The 22792-nt window shown below is 34.4% G+C and overlaps 3 protein-coding genes across 3 annotated transcripts in view; 2 read left to right on the top strand and 1 right to left on the bottom strand.

Moving 5' to 3' along the window:
- Nucleotides 1–22792, bottom strand: part of LOC116158809 (uncharacterized protein K02A2.6-like) — a 217487-nt gene that overhangs the window by 190769 nt on the left and 3926 nt on the right. The window lies entirely within an intron of this gene.
- LOC116158820 (glycosylphosphatidylinositol anchor attachment 1 protein) lies at nucleotides 14–6402 on the top strand. The gene is made up of 6 exons (XM_031471666.1): nucleotides 14–448; nucleotides 493–655; nucleotides 704–895; nucleotides 5763–5965; nucleotides 6012–6225; nucleotides 6274–6402. Exons 1-6 carry the CDS (start codon nucleotides 89–91, stop codon nucleotides 6384–6386), a joined length of 1245 nt encoding a protein of 414 aa, XP_031327526.1. The 5' UTR covers nucleotides 14–88; the 3' UTR covers nucleotides 6387–6402.
- Nucleotides 17254–22792, top strand: part of LOC116164095 — a 6052-nt gene continuing 513 nt past the window's right edge. Inside the window, exons 1-7 of the mRNA XM_031478223.1 lie at nucleotides 17254–17599; nucleotides 18108–18316; nucleotides 18394–18534; nucleotides 21380–21535; nucleotides 21587–21728; nucleotides 21774–21905; nucleotides 22649–22787. Of these exons, the coding sequence (XP_031334083.1) occupies nucleotides 17280–17599; nucleotides 18108–18316; nucleotides 18394–18534; nucleotides 21380–21535; nucleotides 21587–21728; nucleotides 21774–21905; nucleotides 22649–22787 (1239 nt within the window). The 5' untranslated portion in view covers nucleotides 17254–17279. The remainder of the gene's footprint in view (nucleotides 17600–18107; nucleotides 18317–18393; nucleotides 18535–21379; nucleotides 21536–21586; nucleotides 21729–21773; nucleotides 21906–22648; nucleotides 22788–22792) is intronic.

Below are 22792 nucleotides of genomic sequence, written 5' to 3'. Positions count from 1 at the left end.
AACATTGCAATCATCGCATGCGCATCTAATAATTGTTAGGTTATGGTGTAATGTTTAATTGTGTATCCGTTTATCTTTTTGAGAAGTAATGGGGATTTTAACTGATCCTAGCGCGGGTCAGGGCAAAATAACAAAAATAATAATAAAATATTATTCAAAAATCACCATATTAATGTATGTAGGTGGTGTGATATGGTTCTGCCTACTCGCATATACTCCTTTAAACGCAGGCACATACTTTTCCGAAAATGCGCTACTACCTGGCCTGGTGAAATCCGAATTTCGAGATGAGAGCTCCGCGAAACAGTATTTCGATGAGTTGCAGGATGAAATGAAAATGTACGAAAATTCGATTCCCTACCCTTGGATTTTGGCAAAATTTCAACAGATTGGTTTAGATACTTACACTCACAACTTTACATTGAATTATCCCTTAGGAAAGGCCAATGTAAGTTACGTGTGCAATTAAAATAATACTTAGTCTTGGTGTAGATCAAATACAGCGGGAAGAATGTTTATGGGATTCTTCGTGCGGCAAGAGCTGGCAGTACAGAATCGCTGGTGATGAGCGTCCCATATAGACCTCCAAGTAATATTCATCCAAGTACGGCGTCGTCAGTTGCAATTATGCTGGCCTTTGCGAAACATGCCAATAGTACGTGCTTTCATGTTGCATTACTTAATTAACCTCTAAGATCTGTAGGACAGAAGTATTGGTCGAAGGATATTATCTTTTTAATCACAGAACATGAGCAGTTAGGTGTTCAGGCATGGTTGGAAGCGTACCATAATGTAGTATGCGGCCATCAAGGTATATTAGACCATGGCGATTTGCGGGGACGTGGTGGTGCTATTCAAGCAGCCATTAATTTGGAGTTCCAAGTTGTCAATATAGGTAAGTTCTAAATCGATACAATTTTGCAAAATGTGTAAATACTTGTTCTTACATATACAGGGTGGCTATTGAGTAGGATAACATGGCTATCTTTGTTGTTATTAACGAGCTCCTAGCGAGTTTATAATTTTGTTGTGTCTGTCCGTCCGTCCGTTAGCACGATAACTCATAAACGAATGTACCGATAACGATGAAATTTTGCAGGTGGATTCTTTATCAAATTTGTAGATCGGAGTTCGTGAATTGGAAATGTAGCCCAAAAAATAAAGTAGGCCCTTTTGACATCTCCGTTAGTTATGAACCGAATTGCATGAAATTCAATATGCGCATAGCTTTAGCCATATAAAACACAATTTCAAAAGTTGAACCTAATCGATCAGCATTCACAGTGCCCTTTGCGCATCTCGACCATTTACAGACCGAATTGCAAACTTTCTTATTTATGAAGGTATTTAAATGAAATTTGATACATAGCCACTTGGAATAAAAGTAAATTTAACATCAGTTTCAAAATTTGGTTTTGCGCATGCGCAGCTTATTTATGGAGGCATTCAAATGAAATTTCATACATATACACTTTAAATAAAAGCAAAACTAACATCAGGTTTAAAATTTGGTTTCGCACATGCTATAGCCATACCCAGGAGCTCGTTTGCTATAGTTGTTTAATTTATTATAGTCCAGGGAATAGAGGGTTTTAGCATGCAAAATGAGAAGTAGTTCCAATTTCTTTTGCATGTCGTAGACAGTCATCTGGTGGTTAAGAATCTAAGTTTTCGACCTCCCACCCCTTGTGCTTCCCCCGTACCACCCCCAAAACCCCTGAAATTTGGTTGGTTTCTTAGTTTTTCAATCGTATCTTTTTAATAGTTCACTTTAGAAAAAAATATTGTTATCAGAAATTGTAGACCATAAAATTCTACACAACTTTGATGTACACTACTTTTTTGTGAAATGTTTATTAAAAAAGATATAGAGCTTGAGAGTTGGTTATATTTTTAAGAATTCTGAAATTTCTATGTAGGTGTTTTAATCAAATTTCATACTTTTACACTATAATTAAGAGTTTTATGAGAAAATATCTTGAATTTATCGTGGTATAAATCCCTCTACCCTGCACCCTTACCAAAGGGGATGCATAATAATGAAACTTGCAACCCTTGCTAGTGAGGATATTTGAATTACTGTGAGATTATAGCCCTTTCTAATATACTTTTGAAATGAAAAAATTGTCTCACTTCAGTTCAGTTTAACCCCCCTCCCCCTCTCCCCCCCGCGCGGAAAGAATAGATATTTAAACGCTCTTGTGGCGATTGTGAAGTTAGTCAGAGAATACAACGCTTATTACATAATATTTTCTATTCCTCTTAAATATCTATTCCTACCGTGGTTGGGGGGAGGGGGGGGGGATGAAGGATGAAGCTGAACTGAAGTGAAAATAATTTTTTGTTTCAAACGTATATTAGAAAGCCCTACAATCTCACAGTGATTCAAATATCCCCACTAGCAAGGGTTGAAAGTTGAATTATTATGCATCCCCTTTGGTAAGGGTGCAGCGTAAGGGTATTTATGCCACGATAAGTTGAAGATATTTTCTCATAAAACTCTTAATTATAGAGATAAAGTATAAAATTTGGTTAAAACATCTACATACAAATTTTAGAGTTCTTAAAAATATAAGCAACTCTGAAGCTCTATATCGCTGTTAATAAACATTTCACAAAAAAGTAGTGTATATCAAAGTTATGTAGAATTTTATAGTCTACAATTTCTGATAACAATATTTTTTTGTAAAATGAACTTATAAAAAGATATGATTGAAAAACTAAAAAACCAACCAAATTTCTTTGGTTTTAAGGGTGGTACGGGGGAAGCACAAGGGGTGGGGAGTCGAAAACTTGGATTCTTAATCACCAGATAGTCTTTCATGACATGCAAAAAAAATTGGAACTACTTCTCGTTTTGCAGGAAATGGTCCATTTTCAGTCTCTATTTCCTGGACTATTATACTTACAGGTTAAATTGGCAAAGTTGTGTAGTTTTTGATGCTGATGGATATTTTGATGCGATATTTTAAAAAAAAATTTTCAACATGGTGGTTTTCGAGATATTGACATCAACTTCCTTATTTTAAATGGACGCCATATTGGATTTTTACGTCACTCGATAAAGAAAAAAAACTACAAAACAGGTGATACTAAACACTTGGCATTTCATTTGGAAATCAACCTTGCATTTTTGCCTCGAAGTTTACAATATATTTCTTATGGCAATAATTCTCTGGTTGTTTGTGATTGAAACCAAATTCGTTCGTTTATTGTCTTACATAGTCACTAACGACATGACCATGGAATTATTGCCATAAGAAATATATTGTAAACTTCGAGGTAAAAATGCAAGGTTGATTTCCAAATGAAATGTCAAGTGTTTAGTATCACCGGTTTTATAATTTTTTTCTTTATTGGGTGTCGTAAAAATCCAATATGGCGTCCATTTAAAATAAGGGAGGTGATGCCAATATCTCGAAAACCGCCATTTTGAAATTTTTTTTACATCCATTGAATTTATCCCATTGCATCTTGCAACTTTTATTTGAAACGATAGCGCTCCTTGATATTTGAACTTTTTGAAAATGGCGATTTTCATTTTTTTCCAATTATCTACGAAACGAATTACAGTTTTCAAAATATCGGAATATCCATTAGCATCAAAAACTACACAACTTTGCCAATTTAACCGAATCTGTAAGTATAATAATAACAAAGATAGCCATGTTAGGTACCCTACTTAATTTAAGACACCCTGTATAGTCCTGGCTATATAATATTTTTTGACAACAAAATTAGTTACCGGCTCAAACCGGGTTTTTCATGTAGGTGCAATGATTACAATGTGGGAAAAAATAATTAAAACAGCTGACATTTTCCGCGGGTGAAATTCCAGGGGTTGAAAGGAGTGGAAAGTGGTATTTTGCAATTTATGACAAAACTAATTTGAGGCGAAAATGTTTAATTCAAAAGTAATGCAATATTTTCGTAAAAGTAATAAAAAAATAAACAACTTTTATATCTGCACTATTTTCCCATAACCTCAAACTTTCCGAGAAAAACCGGAAAAAACTGTTATTTTGTTTTGTATTCTTATATCTGCTTAAAAAAGTTTCAAAAACAAAAGATATACCCAGTGGAAAAATGTTGAGAAAATCATCAAAAACTCGAAAAACAGTTTTAAGATATAAGTACACCGTTTTTGACATGATAAATGACTATTTTGTACAACTAAATCAACGTGTTGGATCCGCGCTAATAAAGATTTCTTCTTTCTTCTCTGTAATGTTGTTAAAATATTTTCCCCTTATGCTCAACTGTTTTAATTAAAACATCTTTATTATTTCTTTTTTCCTCATTTTTACCGCAATAAACGCAATTCCAAGTTAAATCGAATTCTTTTGCTTCCTGAACAATTTGTTTTTCTTCACTGACTCTTCGTCCTGCATGTTTTACAGCTGCTGCAATTGCGCTGGCAGGTTGAAAAACTTGAAATATCTGCAATAGAAATGTTAGTTGTATTGGCCAAAGCAAGAAATGATATAATGAGATATACAACCTGGAATAAACTTAATGAGACTTATTCATAATTCCTGCAAATTAACGATCGACAGGCCTAGTGCAATCGCATCTGCTGCCAAACAGGGAGGAAGAAGAGTCAGTGACCAAAAACAAATTGTTCAGCAAGCAAAAGAATTCGATTTTTCTTCAAATTGCTTTTATTGTGGTAAAAATGCAGAAAACAGAAATAATAAACATGTTTTAATTAAAGTAGTTCTGCACAAGGAATTTTAGCAACATTAAAGAAAAGAGAGAAGACAGATTTCGAAAAATCTTTATTAGCGCGGATCCAATACGTTAATTTCGTTGTAAAAAAAAGCTATTTATTATGTCAAAAACCGTGTATGCCTTAAAAATGTTTTCCCAGGTTTTGGCGATTTTCTCAAAATGTTTATATTGGAATAAGTAGTATTTTTTATTTTTGATTATGAAAATATAAGTCCTCATGAAAATTTTGCTACATGGAACAACTGTGTACGATGCAAAATATAGATTTTTCATTCCCCTGAAAAAAAAGGTTTTTTTCGAATATCATGAAATCTCGGAAAAAGCTTAACTATCCCGTCCAAAAAAATTATCTAATTTTTTAATCGTAAAACAAGCTATTTTTTCTTCAAATTTCAAACCTCTACGACTTTTTTTGCACAAATAAGAATAGAAAACGAAAAAAATAGTTTTTCCAGTTTTTCTCGGAAAATTTAAGGTTATGTTTCCATCATTCCATCTGCATGAAAAACCTGGTTTGGATCGGGAACTAATTTTTTTTTAAATAAATTATTTTAGAGCTGTTTAGGCTGGGGTGGACTAATATGACAGGATTGTATCGGATTTTTGATGATTAGACAGTTTCCATTTTGTTATTGATGACTTGATTTGGCATCTTATGAGTAACCACTTCGCAATAATATGTTGTACATAATTAACTATGCTTGTCCAAATAAACCGTGCAGTAGAGAAGAAACCGGTGATAACTGTGAAATCTGAAAATGATAATGAAAAAGTCAATGAAACAAATGTGTTCTGCTTTGAAGACCTTATCAGAATGCAGTTGCGGTGCAGTGCTTATTCAAATAAGTGTTGTTTCCCTATCTCTGCAAATAACTCGAGGCAATCTACTCTATTATTGATATTTTACGATTCAGTTCACATTATGACACTCATACTGCTTTGGTAGATTTATGTGTTACCATTGGTCTGAGTACTACATCTTTGGTGTTCAGTGCCGCACAGCCTAAATTACATTTTATTATTTGTTACAGGAAGAATGGATATCAAAGTGGAAGGATTAAATGGTCAATTGCCAAATCTGGATTTATTTAATTTGGCCACCAGAATGTGTGCCAAGGAGGGAATCATGCATAGCTTCAAAAATCGCGAAAATCGGAATTATCGTCAACCAATGAAAGATTGGTCTTACGCATTTGAAACAATGATGTATATGGTGTTTACGCAAGCTACTGGGGTAAGCGGCGAAAACAATTAACATATTTTTACCTTTTCATTATTAGATACCAAATGGAAATCACGGTTTGTTTCATAGATTTGGCATTCAGGCGCTTACACTAGAGGGCGTCTCCGATCATAGAAGTCGTCATGGAAATTTTTTGTCCACCGGGCGTGTTTTGGAGAGCATTTTTAGAAGTTTGAATAATTTACTGGAGCGATTTCATCAAAGTTATTTTTTTTATTTATTGCCTTCGTCAGATAGATTCATTTCAATTGGTGTGTTTTTCGCTCTTTGATAAAATGTGATAATGATTATTTTTGTAGGTTTGTACATTCCATCTGTATGTCTTATTGCTGGAGCTCTCTTTCTGAAAGCCTGTGGTAAATGGTTTCGCCTGTATCAGTATTTGGTTAACTTAAGTGAACAAGGTAGGTAATTGAAACCAATAATTGCGGTTTGCAATCGAGTAGGTATAGTATTAAGTTTCTTGAGAACAAAAATACCATTATCGCGATCAACTACAACAGCAGAAGAAGTTATTATGTACTTTTGTTTAAGAAATGTAGATGTATAGAAAGGTAATTTTTTTGCAATTCTATGATAAACTGTGGGTACCTTTTGTTAACATACCATACAACACGAAGTAAGACATCATTCATCCACAAATTAATAAAAATATGGAATTAAAATCTACAATTTATCGACTCCAAAACTATCTTGCAGTAAAGCAGATTGAGTATGAATTGTATAAGTGAGTTTTCGAAAGATGACATAATAGACTAATGTATAGGTATATACATACAGTGCTATTTATTAAGAAGTAGACATAGGGATTTTATTCGGATTTTAATGCTCTTCAAATAACCTAAACAGATTTTTCCTCTAAAATAATCAGGAAAGCCAATAGTTAACCTTCAAATTGATTTCTTATGTCCCGCCAGTCGATGCAACATGCTGTATATGCATCACATGTATTGTGTGTTGCCTACTTTTAATTTGAATTTTCGATGCAACATGGCAGCTGGGCTTCAATTGTCTACAAAGGTACTGTATTTAAGGCATTGAATAATAAATCTGAATAGAAGGTCAGTGAGATAGGAGAAAAGGTGGCCAGTATTCTTTATCTAGAATGTGCTGGTATCGTACGGCAAGTAACAAAACGTGATTAAAGGAAACTCTTCAACATTTTTTAATTCATACAATATAGCCGAGATACTCACTTCAAAATGAGTAGAGAGGTGAGAGAGAATGTTTTGACTACGGTGACATCATGCCATTGATAAACTTACGCACGTCGGTAACTGGATACCTTTGATACAACGATCGTCTAAATATAGTTTTCAGATGAATATCCGACTTAATGTTTTAACAAGTTATAAGTTCTTAATTCAATAATAATAACAGCGTTGTTGCAGAACGTAAAAAGTCAATTATTGGATACAAGATAATTAGACAACAATATGCTATGATAATATGATAAAGGGAAGGGTCCGTTCACTTAGCCAAAAATGAACTAATTTTTTTTACGTATTGTGCCTCAATAATCATTTGTGCTCAATAGTGCATTTATTCGCACCGTTTGTGCCTTTTTGGTTTTGGAGATAATAGGACAAATCAAATGGGGGCAACTTAAATCGTTATTTTTTTGTTATTTGTGACATTTTCAACTAACTACATACGAAATTAGATCATTCACTATAGTAGTAGGCGAGAGACACTTTGCCCCAAGGCCCATTCTCCAAACGAGTACCTATAACTTTTGTTTGAAAAGTTATTTTAAAATTTTGTTCCTTAACTCATCCAGTATGTACACAACCAATTTCGTGGAATTCTCTCCATTTTCGTTGTCCGGCCAAGAATTGCAGTGGAACTTTTTTTTCAAATTTTCAAAAACTAATTCCAGATTCGTGATTTTTATGTTCAAAAACCGCCAGGCACCAAATTTCGTCGAAGCAGGGGTGCGCCCTTCCGTGATAGGAATTTTGAAAATTTTTTTCAAAATCGGAAAGGGCATACCCGAAAACCTAATTAAAAACGTGTCACTCATCTTTGTAACTGTTGTGTAGTGATTGTTTCAGGTACGGTGAAAATTTTTTTGCGGTTTTAGGTCACTAAGTAGGTCTATTTTAAGAATCCGCCCAAAAATGTCTGCAAAAAATACAAAAATTAAATTTTTTAAAAATATGGGCATGTAGCACATCGATTTTAGGGTTTTGAAGTTTTCTGAATTTAAATTTTTAGTTAAAAATGTTTTTGGGGGCATTTTGGAGGAGTGGGGGTGTTTTTAAGGGGTGGGTTTTTATATTTTTTCAATATTAACGTGTCGCTGTCATACATCGATTTATATGTTTTTATGGATAAGGATCTCGAATTCCATATCAAAATGGAGGTACAGCAAGTTATTCAATGTTAAAAAAGTAGAACGACGCCGACAGACGGCCCGAAAATAACATAAAAGGCACGGTACGCCTCGCCCGCGCTGCACGCCATCATTTTAATAAAAAGATAATAATTTTGACGCTATCTTGTATATCTTTCTAGGATTTATTCAAAAATCATACTTTGACATCAAAATTGTAATCTCCACCCCAAAAAACCTATAAAAAGACGTATCGCACTTGTTATAATTATTATCTTTTTATTAAAATGATGTCGTGCAGCGCGGGCGAGGCGTACCGTGCCTTTTATGTTATTTTCTGGCCGTCTGTCGGCGTCGTTCTACTTTTTTAACATTGAATAACTTGCTGTACCTCCATTTTGATATGGAATTCGGGATCCTTATCCATAAAAACATATACATCGATGTACGACAAGTTAATATTGAAAAAATATAAAAACCAACCCCTTAAAAACACCACCCCAATCCGCCAAAACGCCCCCAAAAATATTTTTAACTAAAAATTTAAATTTAGAAGGCTTAAAAACCCTAAAATCGATGTGTTATATGCCCATATTTTTTAAAACTTTAATTTTTGTATTTTTTTGGCCGCCATCTTGAATTTCTCAAAATGCTTAAGGGTGTCAAGGTGGCAGTCTCCTTACGAACAAAAAACCGTCAAAAAACCTTCACCGTACCTCACTTCCAGGTTAAGCCAAAAATCCCAGTTTGGCATCCAGTCTATTAGGGAAGCGATTGAAGAATGAAAGGACACGTCACGGAGAACGGCAGCGACCGCGCGGTACAGCAATAGTGCTGTCGCTTGTTTACTTCCATGTTTTCTATAATATTAATAATTATGTTTGTGTGCCAATTAATATAGTTTGCGTTGAGCAGATTGTTGCTGCCCTTTCTTCCAGTAAGACAACACAAAAGTAACTGGTGATTGCTGAGAAAAAAATTAAAGAACTCCAAATTTCACCACTTCTTTGGGAGTGGCTCCCAAACGAAACCGTCCGTTTGACCCTCGGTTTATTTGAAAAAAAGTGCTTATCTTGAACCCCTCGGCCGTCTACCACCCAATTTTCACCCTGTATAACCAACTTTAAATGACATCCTTACCTTTCCATGTCTGTATATATTAGAAGTTTTAGTTTTTGTTAAGATGAATTCAGATATTTTCAATTTTCTGAACGTTAATCATCAATACAACACAAGGTATGGTCATAAGCTGCAGTATGAAAGACATAATCTGAAAAAGTATAAACAAGTATAAATTGTGCACAACTCTTGTACAGATAAAGCGCATTTTTTAACCGAAATAGCTTTTGTTTTGACATCACTAATTGATATATTTCTTGCAGACGTCTCAATCGCCCTTTGTGAGTACCACGAACTTATAAATTAAGATGGACTGTTAATGCTGAATTGACAAATGACACCTACATGGGGGCCGCCATGATGTGCACTCACATGGCGCGAAATTCAAATCAACTAATAAACAATTCCCCTAGAAAATAACTAGAATGTGCACATCATGGCGGCGCCCATGCTAGGGCCATTTGTACCTCTATGCAACTGTTTGATCAGCGGTCCATCTTAATTTATAAGTTCGTGTGAGTACCCTCTTCCGACAATCCGATCTTGAGGTATAAGGGAATATACCTGATCACGATAAGAGGTTGAGGAGGAGGGCTATGGTTGGTAGAAATTAATTCCTTTCGTTGAGACTCTTTTCATTAGAGTATCATGATGAAGGATAAAACCAGTTCCACCCCCCCCCACCCTCTGATCTCGAAAATGAGTCGCCCGGAAAAGCTATAGTTTGTACAAATCAGTTCCTTTGATGAGACCTAAGCGTTCACTTGGCCCCAGGCTTAGCCCCCATTTGATTTTTCCTCTTATCTCCGAAACCAAAAAGGCACAAACGATGAGTATGAAAGCACCATTAAACACAATCGAAGTACTACGCAATACCGTCGATGAACTATCAAAAAGTTTAATTTTTGGGAGGGCTAAGCGTTCACTTAGCCCCCATTTGATTTTTTCGATTATCTCCAAAACCAAAAAAGCACAAACGGTGCGCATAAATGCACAATTGAGGCACAATACATAAAAAAAATTGGTTCATTTTTGGGCTAATGGGGGGCTAAGTGAACGGACCCTATGATAAATGTATGTTCTCTTGATTTATTTTTTGACGGTAAAAAACATTCCATTGAATGCGATTGACGACTGCGTCTCTTGCTATGGAAATTCATAATAGCTTTGAAATTTCTTATTCGATCCGTAAACTCGAGAACTTAAGCCGTTCTCTGCATACGACTAGGAAAGCGCTTCAATAGAAATTATATGGGTCGAATAATAGCGTGTCTAGGTGTGGGACTTAGTATAACATTTTGAGTAAATTGGATTCTATACCGTGTTGTTAGGTGCCGATGTAAAGATAAAGGACACATCTATGCCTCTATTGTAACAGATTTTTGATTTAATACTCGAATTTTGCATAAATAATTGTAGAAGTACTTGATATTTATGGTATTTTCAGGTGCCGTAATTATTAATATTTAAAAAATATCAAAAATATGTTACAAGAGAGACGTAGAAAAAGGTTTAGAAGCAAACGTGCCGGCATGGCGTTTTCGAGTCTTCGTTTCGTAAAAGTGCAATACAATTTCTTTCATGAAGCCGATTTAAAAAACCTTTCATTTCACATCATAATAGATTATATTGCACTTCTCTCATTTGAATTTTAAAGTTGTTGTTTAAAGTAGTACTTAATTCCAAATTTTGTCTCAAAAACATGTTATTTGTGCATTTATATACGGAAACAGCAATTAAACAATATCTGTAAATGCTCGCACAACTGAGACTGACAGTATATTGCATATTCTGAAATATCCCAAAACACTGTCTATAGGTACAATAATAGTAAAGTTTAATTTCGATCTTAAAGTCTACATAAGGTAAGATCGTTGGAATCAAGATTTACTTGTAAGTTGATAACTTTGACGTCATTTCCTAAGAGGTGTGCAAATAATAACATGTATTACGTAAGCATAAGTTTGTAAATACAGAGATAATATTGCAATACGATACGATCTTCACCTGCTGTTATAACTCCCACGCAGTCTACGAGATAAGTACGCGAAAGTAGCGTCATCTAAAGAAATCTAATCACTTTGATTCAGTTGAGTAGGTGGTATAAAACCTCGATTAAAATTTAGTTACTTTTAATAAGCGGAGTTTGTCCCAGAGGGCAACCTACGGAGAAACTCCGTTAAAGTGGACCCTTCAAAAAGCATTGCGTTGTCTTTCTATTCAGATTTATTATTCAATGATAGAATCCATATTCATTTTTCGATTTTGACATAAGTGGGTTAATTGTCTTTTGGATGGTTTCTAAGGGTTTCTTGTTAATTACTAATGTTGTGTGGTAAAGGAAAGTGTGAAGAAACCCATGCTGCGTGACTATATTTTCTCGACATTTAAAAAATGCCGGTAAGCAGTGTATTTGAGGGGCACGGTTTCGTACTTGTTCAAATTTGCATGCGGCTATTTGATAGTATGTACATGCAATATTGTTTACTACTTCATGAATAATTTACTACAGAGACTTCGATTCCATTTAACCGCCGCATTTTCAGGTCAAGAACGCGAATTTGAAATAATTATTGTAACAGAACTTATTTATGCGGTATACTGAAATTATTTATAGGTTGGTATTTTTGAATGATTTCATCTAAAGAAAAAAGAAAGTTTGATGCGGTATTTTCTTTTTTTATCTTTGAAATCCACTTAAGAAAATACACTTTCTCTAAATCGCGATCCAATCCAAGTAAATCCATCTCTTCCGTATATTGTCACATGTCGTTAACAGTATAATAAAAAATAATATTTGTTTACAAACGCTAATGTACGACGGCAATAATTGTTTATAAATAGGACAGCAACTTTTACTTTCAGATTATAATCAACTTCATCTATTACTTACGATTGAAGTTTAATAATTTTTTTGAGCCAAATGAATAGTAATAACGGCTGCATTTTCTTAATTATTTATCTGGATAGTTACTCACCGATAACAATAAAATATCCTAAAATAACTGTCACTGCGTACACTACGTAAGAGGAGTATAACATCATTATAACAATTTCAGCACTGGGTATATTCTCTGCATTTCGCGTTCAACTAGCGTAGCAAGACCTTCGGTAAGTTGGATTGGCCCACTCTGGCCCCTACTGTCTCTCAGAATCCATCACCATCTTAAAAAAAAAATGTTTTTCTCATAATCAAATTTATCCTTCAGACACGGATAATCTCATGTTTTACTGAACACGATTTTTAAATGTACATTAAATCCATAATTGAGATTGCTCATTCGTGTATGTACATATGTGAGGGTTTAGAGTGGATATTGAATTCATTTTTCCTCGATGGTCGGTGACATTTTTTGGATTTATTTAAATCTTATTGGTCACAAAACAAGTTTTTTATTTTGACCACTGTCTTTTGTTTTTCTCATATTCTTTCTTTTTTATTTTGCAAAACATTCTCCCTGCTTTTTTTAACGGAAATACCCATTTTGAAGCACCAGGAATCCGAATCAAACAAAATCTCAATGATCTCGATCTGTCTACCTGTACTCCTGCTAAACGGCTGAGCCGATTGTAAGCAAATTTGGTATACAGAAACAGTTTAGGCACCATAGGGATTTCAATGCTAATTTCTTTATATCCAAATACTTTCTCCCCTAATTAATTTAGAGCAAAGTTGTAAATAGGTTTCTTGTCGCTTGAATAATTCTGCGTTTGTACATGTCCTCATTTATTATTTTTCAATTTGGGAAACCGGAAAAAAAAAATAAATTAGAATACAGTCTTTGCGTAAAATTCTATTTTTTGTTTCAATCATTTGGCGGCACGAGTGATTTATATTTTCTACTAAAATCACTCGTGCTGTAAAATTATCGTAGGTAATTGCACAAGTGCATCAAAATTACCGATAATTTTTTTGAAAGCATGTTGTCTAAAAACTGCATGAGTTTATTTTCATATTTTGGCGAAAGAGCCCGTCACCGAAGGTGGAGGGCTCTTTTAACAAAATATGAAAATGACCGAATGCAGTTTTTTACTGACAACATGCTTGAATAAAAAATTATCAGGTTTATTTTGATGCACGAGTGTAATTTAGGGGACTATTCAATTCATCTAACATTTGTCACATTTCGACCAGTGAAATGTCGAGATTTCAAATTGTTGAGCCAATGGGAACGAATTATAGTGATAATTTCACGTGTGGTATTTCAGCGATAATTCAATGCGATTATTCAATGACATTTGTCAAACTTCCACCAGTGAAATGTCGCGAAATTTTGTCGTATTAACCGGAACATTCTTCTTAGTTTGTTAATCAATTTCGACAAGCGACATCACCACATCTTTTAATTTAATCACTCATAACGAATTAGCTTGGAGCACAAAAGTTCGAATAGAATCAATAGCAAAATAAAAAGCAACTTCCATAATTTATTTTGACGTTTATTGTTGTCATGGAAATACATTCGCGTGGGTAATTATGCTTAATTTTTCTTTTGATTCATTGAATAGTCCTCCGAATACCATTCGTAGTCGAAGTATTTGTAGATTATTATTGCTGAGCACCTCAAAAATATTCGACAATACTTCGACTACTTATGGTATTATATATGAATATTTCCCGAACAAGCATTACTTGTCAAACTGACGTTACCTACTTATAAATTGTCGGTGTATTGTGAAATTGTCCAAAGGAGTTGCCAGTTGCCATGGATATGGACAGTGACAGTGCAATTATCGCAGGGCTCTTTCGCTTTCTACAGTGCAATTATCGCTGTAATTGAGCGATAATTGCACACCTCATATGGCATTTATGACATATGAGGGAAATATTCGTTTATAATTTTGTATTGCTGTCTGTCTGTCTGTTGATCAGTCCGTTGATCTGTTCCTTTGTCTCTCTGTCCATCTATCTGTCCACGTGAACGATAACTTGTTTAGAAATGTCCGATCGCTTTGAAATTTGGTACACATGTGCACGTCAAAAATGGACTGCACATATTATGCAACCCTATCTTTCTTGTTTGTGGCCAGATTTTTACGAGTTTAAGAGAAGTTACATCTTACAAATGAGAAATGAATGCAAGTGGAAATGCGCTTTTTGTAAATCGTTTACGATTACTTTTTTAACTTGTTTAAATTGTTCTTTAGTTCACTTTGCACTAATTGATAAAAAATTCGTTAAGCCGCTTGTGAGCAAGAGGCGAATAGTGCACTTTCAAATTTGTTTTTTCGGTTTTAATAGCCCTTATCGACATTTTGTCTTAACGAGAATACAAACTTGAAATAATTTTTAATTTCTTCAGTCTTTACGTATCTTCCTTGGAATTGACTTAAGAAAAATATGTATTTAGGCTCTTGCGATTTTCGTTAATACTTTAATGTCAAAACCAAAAATAAATAATAATAAAATTTGTCACAAGTCTCTCTAGTACGCATTACATTTTTCGGTTCATGATTGTAAGATTCGTTGATATAAGTGTGCATTATGCAAATTGTAATAATAATTTTCCATTTGGGTGCATTATTGCGGTTAATTTCGTCTATTCGCGTAAGTACCCCTCCAGCTTATTCCAAATTATTCATCTTACTGCTATTCTCAGTTGGGAAAGCGTGTACTTTATTCCCATAAGAACTTTGTTTAGACAAACCATAAAAATCAACGTAGCGTTTCAGGATTTTTTGCTAGTATCTGTATCGTTGCGGAGGCACAATTAATATTGGTTAATAAGTGTAGTAGTTCTTTTCCCTTCTGTGTTTCCGCACATTTGTTGTGTCCTAACTAACTCTTCTTTCTCATAATTTCATGGTTGGAATCGAGGTTGGAATACAAATTGGAACACAATTTTATTTTTATTTGGAAAGCTGTTTATGTATTTTAATTGAAGCTCAATAAAAGTTATTATTATTATTAATACGTTTCTAATGGAGTACGTATGATCTAAAGGTAAGTAGTGCGGACAGTTTGAATTTCCCGCAGAACAAAAAAATTATAAAGTTGGTGACACGCCAAATGTAATTTATTTAAATGCAGTGACAGATCAATTTAATTGACAATTAAAAATAATCACAATTGATTAATTAAAGAACATTAATTTATCCAGCACAAGTTTACAATAAATTAAGCCCTTCATGACAATGACTGTTCAAAATGTCCACCACCATGTTGCACTCGATGGATCATGTTTTCAAATACACGTTCTAACATTGCCAGTGTGATGTTTATCACCTCTTCTACGATCGCATTTTGAAGTTCTTCAAGAGTGTGCAAGCGATTTTGATGAATGTTATTAAAGAATAATCACATACGGATCAATGACATTGGAATTATACGAGTAAATACACGATTTCCATAAATCCATGGCCTATTATTTAAAAACCCTAAAAATATAAGGATTTTATTATTGGTTCATGGCTAAAATGAAACCAAAATATAGGTACATAGTTACATTAATGTAATATAACCAGGAAAAATTGCAAAAAATTGACGTTAAGACGTACAGGGTGTTACTCTTAAAAAATACCAACTTTGGGTCAAATCTCAGAGTGGTCCAAACATTTATTTTTACTACGCCATGGATTTTACGTAAAAATATCTAGAATAGGCATTATCTTTTTTCTATCTTACATAGTAAGATACGATAACACCCCAAAAAGCCAAACTTTTCGTTTTCACCCTGGGTCTCAGAAACAAACATAGTTGGATCGACACTGTTTGTGGTATTAAAAGTTTCACAAAAAAGTAGCAAAGGGTTGCGAAAACCGCAAGTCTCTATCTTTGAAAACGGTGGAGATATACTGCAGTCTCAACCAAAACAGGACACACTGTACATATACCTTGTGCACAAGCTAAGAATGTATATCATGTGGATCTTGGAAACCATATAAGGGTACGACGATGGTCAAATTAGAGAAAAGATGCGCAATTAAAGAGTTATTATCATGCTTTAAAGAAACCTAGAAAATTCCGATTACTTCCGAAGATATGCCAGAAAAACGGAAATTTGCTGATTTCGTTTTTTATTTATTTCTGATACCTATTTGTCATTTGAACACATACAAAAAATAAAAAAAAAACACTTTCTCATTGCCACATTTTGGGCTCTACAGCCGTAGAGAGATTTTCCTTACAACGTTTCGTTTCGGAGAAATCATCATCAACTTAATTTTTTATATGGCCTGTAAAAAATACTGTATGGAGCAGCATTTTTTATACATAATACAACGGCAACGGCACACAAAAAAACAAAAGTGGGAAACTGTTGGTTTCAACAGGATGGGGCGCCCCAGCACAACGCCCTAATCGTGCTAGAATACCTATCGGAGAAATTGTCTATTTTCCAGAAAATTCGCCCGATAGGTACTCTCGCACGATGAGGTCGTTGAGCGCGAGTGCAGCATCTTGATTATGAAATTTTAGTGGTTTATAATAGGAATAAAAACGAAGGGAATAGAATCGTCATCACTTCCGTTTTAACCGGAAAATTAAATAAAACATTTGACTTTTTATGCAACCGTAGATTATCAAATAGTCATTTGAATAATACATATACTTAGGGCGCTTCGAAATACGTGTGTAACATTTTTTTTTTAATGGTTCAATGGTGTAGATCAGGACTGCTCAACGTCTTTTTACGGATCTGCGTTGTGGTCTGCGTGCATGGGGTTGAGCAGTCCTGGTATAATAATCAACCAAGTAGTACGACCTTGAATCAAACTGTAATTTGTCGACTATCCACGCCTTGCTACAATATGTAGGGTCTTTCTTAAAATAAACCAAATAAACTAGACTAATATTATTAACGTTTCATTCTTTTTTTTCAGAATGTAAGATATCACCTCCAAAGAGCATCGATGGCTTCCAACAATCCGATTGATGCAGCGATCGGTACATATTTCTTGAGGCTCCATGCTAGACTGCAATCTTTGGAAAAACAGATAAGAAGTAATTCTGAAAGTATTAAAACCAAACACATTGACGCGTTGAACGAAATCGATGAAGATTTACGTTCCAATATACGAACTTTACACGGTTTAATTGATACTGCTTTAAATGTGAACGATGAAACTAATAAAGTAAAGGTTAATGTGCAGAACTTAATCGACAAACTGAAGAGTTTCGTTGCCGTCCCTTGTTATTTAATCGGACAGGAACAAGTTACTTACGCCGTACAGTAAGTGTACTTATATTATTTATTTTGAAGATGGGATGTCTGAATACAGCTTTTGCATGGTACTCTCCTAAACATTCATTACACTAGTTATTTGTCAAAATTTCTTTTGCAAAATAGCGAATATACAGGGTGTTACATATATGTAAACAAAAATTTGAGTGGTAGAGGGAATCAAACAAGGCCTTTTTCCAAATAAACCGAAGGTCAAACGTGTTTCGTTTGGGAACCACCCCTAACCTTCACATTTTTTATAATCTCAAAATCCAGATTTTAATCGCACTCACTACCAAACCAAACAGAGTAAGCTCACTTGAGGTGGAAAAAAGTAAATCTCAGGCCCGTCATAGTTCATCTCACTTTAGAGGGTTAAGAGCTAAAAAGATCTTTGAAGGTGAACGTGAAATGCTCATTTAAAACTGATAAACATAACTAATAACGAGCAAAACAAAGTGCCAGTGATAGATAAAAAAGTGAGATTATAAAATTGTTGCATACTTTTTTTTTGCAGATTTAATTGTGAAGATCCATTTGAAAATTTGGAAGAAACTGTTTCTTCGCAATTTAAAGAAACCGAAACTAGTTTTAGACTTTTACGTGAAGACGAATTGCCCGAAAATTATCACGTTGAGTTACCCGACGATTTGGCTTCATTAGAAGTTGTACACTTGAATCGAAGTTTGACAAGGTCTCCCGAATCAGTTTCATCTAACTCGTCAAGTAAGTTGGAGAATCGTTTTTGGTGTTTTTATTCTCTCGATAATAAATTGATGCATTAATATATTTTTTTTGTATAGTGGCACTTAGTCAAAATAGCAGTGTATCACATACTCGAAGTAAACCGTCAAAGATGACACCCAAGACGAAAGCAGTAGAGGGATGGATCAAAGGTGTTCACGAATCAACTTTTACAATAAACACTCCTATATTCAAACCAAGTAAGTAAATAAAAACAAATCGTTTATTGTACCCACTGACAATCATATTCACACAGAATTTTACTTTAAACCATTGTGGGTACTCATTCTTGCAACCCTTTCCTTGATTAACTGTTAAACATGATATACTTATGTAGCGTGGGAACTCTTTAGTGATCACTGATTTCCAGATAGACAAAGCAAAGGTCAAATTTCTGCAACTTTACATTAGCCTATACTCCAGACGGCTAATATGTACACTTTGTGGGGTTTTTTTCTGCACTTATTTCAGATTACTTACTCCTTGCCATGTATTTAAGGCGAGATTTAAGGTGACTCATCCTTGAAAGAAATAAAGTTTTGTAGCTCTTAAAACTGTGATCTGTCACCTGCATCAGGTGTTCTGTGATCGGCATTCTCTCCTGGGTATTGTATACAATTGTATATTATATTGTGTACAAGTAGCGGCGTTTCCTACGTGATAATAAAATAAAAAGTTGTATTTGATAAAGGAAAATATGTCTGTTTTTACCCGCAATTTTTAGAAGAATATCTATAATTCTGCAACACTAAATAGATGAACAAACCATTTAACTTGAAATTAAAGACTTCATAAGAACAGTTATGGTTGTTAGTGTATCACGGCGCAAACGTTATACAGGCAATACAAAATGCAGTTTTGAAACTGCAAAAATTACTTTCGGTGATATCTGGAAAAAAACGAAATTTTGCAAAATCTTTTTTATTTTTTACTGAAGTTATTTAAAAAGATATTTCTAAATAAATGACACATTATTATGGGCACTTTTTTCCCTCTGCAAGATACTACTTTTAAATTTTAAGTTTGACGTTTCGTCTACAGTCAACCATCATCAACTGTTTTTTTTATGGAAGTAATTTTTACTTTTTGTGTCATTTGATAGAGAATTTTTCTGATTTCAAAAATGTAAACATCACTATCTTTTAATAAGAAATGGCGCTATTAATTTGTAAAAACGCTAAAAACTACGTATGTACTATTGCATACTACCCAAGACAAAGTTTTCTAGGCCAAAAAGAAGATACTTTAACAATATTTAAAGAGTAGTGATGTTTATATTTTTTAAAAAAATTCTCTATCAAGTGACACTTAAAGTAACCGCTACTTCCATAAAAAAAAAACAAAGTTGGTGGAGGTTAACCGGAGACGAAACGTCGGATTTAAAATTTAAAATTAGCATCTTGTGGCCATAATGATGTGTTGTTTATTTTTAAAAATTTTTTTAAATAATTTCAGTAAAAAATAAAAACGATTTTACAAAATTTCATTTTTTTTCCAGATTTAAACCACCTACCTATCTCTTACAGTTCCCGAGATCACCATGGTGGCTCTTAAATTTGATGCTTGTATAAGCAGGAAGTTTCCACGCACGTCATTGGCGTATTACATCTGAATTAGGTATGCTTACATAGTATCAGAAATTCATAGAACAAAATAAATTTATAGGGAACCATACGAACAGTGTTGCATTGTGGTTGATACACTCAGAGCCGTCCTTAGCAAATGCGATGTCTGGAGCAAAACAAATTTGAGGGGCCTTTTTTAACAGTGATATAGAGGTTTGGGTGGTATGGAAAAGGGGAATAGGGCCCTCCCCGGAAATATTTGCAAAATTATACTTGCAAAGTCGTCATTTTCAGCACGCGGGAAAAGGGAGGGGAGGAGATCAGGCAAGGATGGCTCAGGGTATGCCCATAACAGCGCACCGTACATAGCATCGTCCACTAGCTTTCCATACGGGTTATCTGCAAAGGTCAGAGCATTCGTTTCTCCATTTACATTGGTTTCGTTGTGGCCACTTGTATTTGAAAGTCTGAGTTATTGCTTTGACCGAACTATGCTAGAGGCAAGGCTTGATGTGGTGCGCCGTTGTGGACGCCGACACTCACCGGCCACCAGTAGGCGCGAGGCTCAGGTTCCATGACTTGGCATCACTATCAAATGATGTTTTGCATTTGCATTCTTTTGTTCGCGACTAATGACTATCTTTTAGGAATGAGAATCTTGTTCGTAGGTTTTTTAATTAATCAATAATTGAACATTTTGCGCAGACAAAATATTTTAGCACGGATATCTGTACATTGTTATATTAATTTCATTCAACCAAAACCTTATTGTTTAGTGCGAGTAAGGCCTCCCTCAATGCGAGGCCTCAAGCGCCCGCTCCACTCGCTCTACCCTAAGGGCGACTCTGGATACACCCATTATGCCAACAATCTTCTACCAGTATACCAACCACAATGCGGCACTGTTTGCATTGTTTCCTACATATTTATTTTGTGCTATCAATTTTAGATGCTATGTAAACACCTAATTCAGAGGTTTCCTTTTTATTTTCTATGAAACGTTATTTCCTCATTTTTATCTTTTTTAGCGCATTTTTTAAGAATTAAAAAAATGTGAACTAGTTTTATCCTTCATGGTATTCTAATGAAAGGTCTCAACGAAAGGAATTAATTTCTACCAACCATAGCCCTCCTCGTCGACCTCTTATCGTGATCGGGTATATTCCCTTATACCTCAAGAACGGATTGTCGGAAGAGGGTACTCACAAAGGGCGATTGAGACGTCTGGAAGAAATATATCCATTAGTGATGTCAAAACAAAAGCTATTTCGGTTAAAAAAATTGGGCTTTATCTGCACAAGAGTTGTGCACAATTTATACTTGTTTATATTTTGATTTTCAAAATTTATCAGTCATTTTGAATCACCCAGGACATAACATAAAAAGTAATGCCTTACTTTGAGTGAACTTTATATCTAATCTGAAAGAGAATAAACTTATGCAGTTAGTAATGCTAATGAAATACTTTTTACTTTTATAGAGGATCGACATTCTGTGAACATCAGCTACATAGCCAATCCAGAAAATTTTTATGTGCAAGTTGATTCTCAAATGAAAGAGCTGCAACGTTTACATGAAGAAATTCAAAATTATGTTAAACGTTTTACTGCTCGTGTGAAAAGAATTCCCGAAATAGGTACGTTTAAGCATTTTTCTTTTCTAAAATTATTCACTTGTTTGTTTCTAGGATCCCTTTACATCGTAAATTATCATGCAACAGAATGGTATCGAGGTAGAGTTATAGATATTGAAAAAAGTAGTAACTGCAATGTTTATACTGTTGAATTTATCGACTATGGCAACACAAAGCTAGTTACGGAACTGAAAGAGTAAGAATTGAAAGTTTATTAACCACCCTAATTTTATGTGTCTAGCTTCATTGAGATAATCGGCGCATTTAGCGAACCGCCTCCGTTTGCGCAAAGGTGTAAATTATTTGACATGCATCCTACTGCACCGTGTTGGAGTGAAAGAGAAACACGTTATATGGCCGAAATTATTGCAGGGTAAGAATTTTTATTTTTGTTTCAGTGATCTAAGGAAACTAATCATTAAGACAATTGCGCTTTTTCACCTCTATTTTTAATCACTATGGCGGGTGTTAGTATAAATAAAAATTGGATTTCTAAATAAATAAAAGGTCTCAAACGTTTTGTTTGGGTGTTACGTCTTTCACAAGTTTCAAAGAGTGATTTTTGTTAGTACACCATACCTAGTCTCTAGGAGTTCATCAAATATTAGATTTTATAACATGTGTTTTGCTCTTCCGAATGGTTTTAAACCTGAAGATTTTTTGGTTTTCATGAATCGCATTTTCTAAATTTTTCATTCATTTTTATGTTCAAAAATTCCCAGATACAACATTTACGATCTGAATTTTTTCACCTTCTGTACAAGTTTTACAAAAACCTATGTTAAGCCGTTTTTTGGACTTTATGTTCATGCATTCTAAATCTTCGGTTATGTGGTCCTTTTTTACCACCCACATTTCGCGGTCCCTGTTAGTCCTTGTTTTTGCATTTAATGATTATTATCTTTCGACTTGTGCATAGATGGCGCATTACTATACCGCTTTTCAACAGTGCATCATAATTTTATGTTTTATTACTCGAAATTTCACAAATCATTTCTAGTTTTGATCAAGGAAATACAAGTCACTGTTCGTTTTAACTGATTTTGGTTTCCTGCAATTTCCTGTAGTATGTAGATCTTTGTGCCATTCTCATGCCATGCTCATGTATATTTACAGCACAGAAGTTATCATGGTTATCATGGAATACGCTAGTGATATTTTGGAAGTTGATTTACTCTCATGTTCTGGCGCAGAAACAACGTCAGTGCGAGACGCGTTACTATTTGCAGGTTATGGTGTATCTGAATTGAAAGTCGTAGA

The sequence above is a fragment of the Photinus pyralis genome, unplaced genomic scaffold (genome assembly GCF_008802855.1).
Source record: "Photinus pyralis isolate 1611_PpyrPB1 unplaced genomic scaffold, Ppyr1.3 Ppyr1.4_LG1, whole genome shotgun sequence".
NCBI classification, from domain to species: domain Eukaryota; kingdom Metazoa; phylum Arthropoda; class Insecta; order Coleoptera; family Lampyridae; genus Photinus; species Photinus pyralis.
Note: the sequence above shows the minus strand (reverse complement) of the source record. Positions and strands in the feature narration are given on the sequence as shown.

What these genes read in the sequence shown, in the direction of transcription:
- LOC116158820 (XM_031471666.1), top strand. Translation starts at nt 89, where the DNA reads ATGGGGATTTTAACTGATCCTAGCGCGGGTCAGGGCAAAATAACAAAA. An exon ending in GTTCCAAGTTGTCAATATAG is followed by an intron (nt 896 to 5,762) that starts GTAAGTTCTAAA and finishes TATTTGTTACAG; the next exon opens with GAAGAATGGATATCAAAGTG. An exon ending in AGATAGATTCATTTCAATTG is followed by an intron (nt 6,226 to 6,273) that starts GTGTGTTTTTCG and finishes TTATTTTTGTAG; the next exon opens with GTTTGTACATTCCATCTGTA.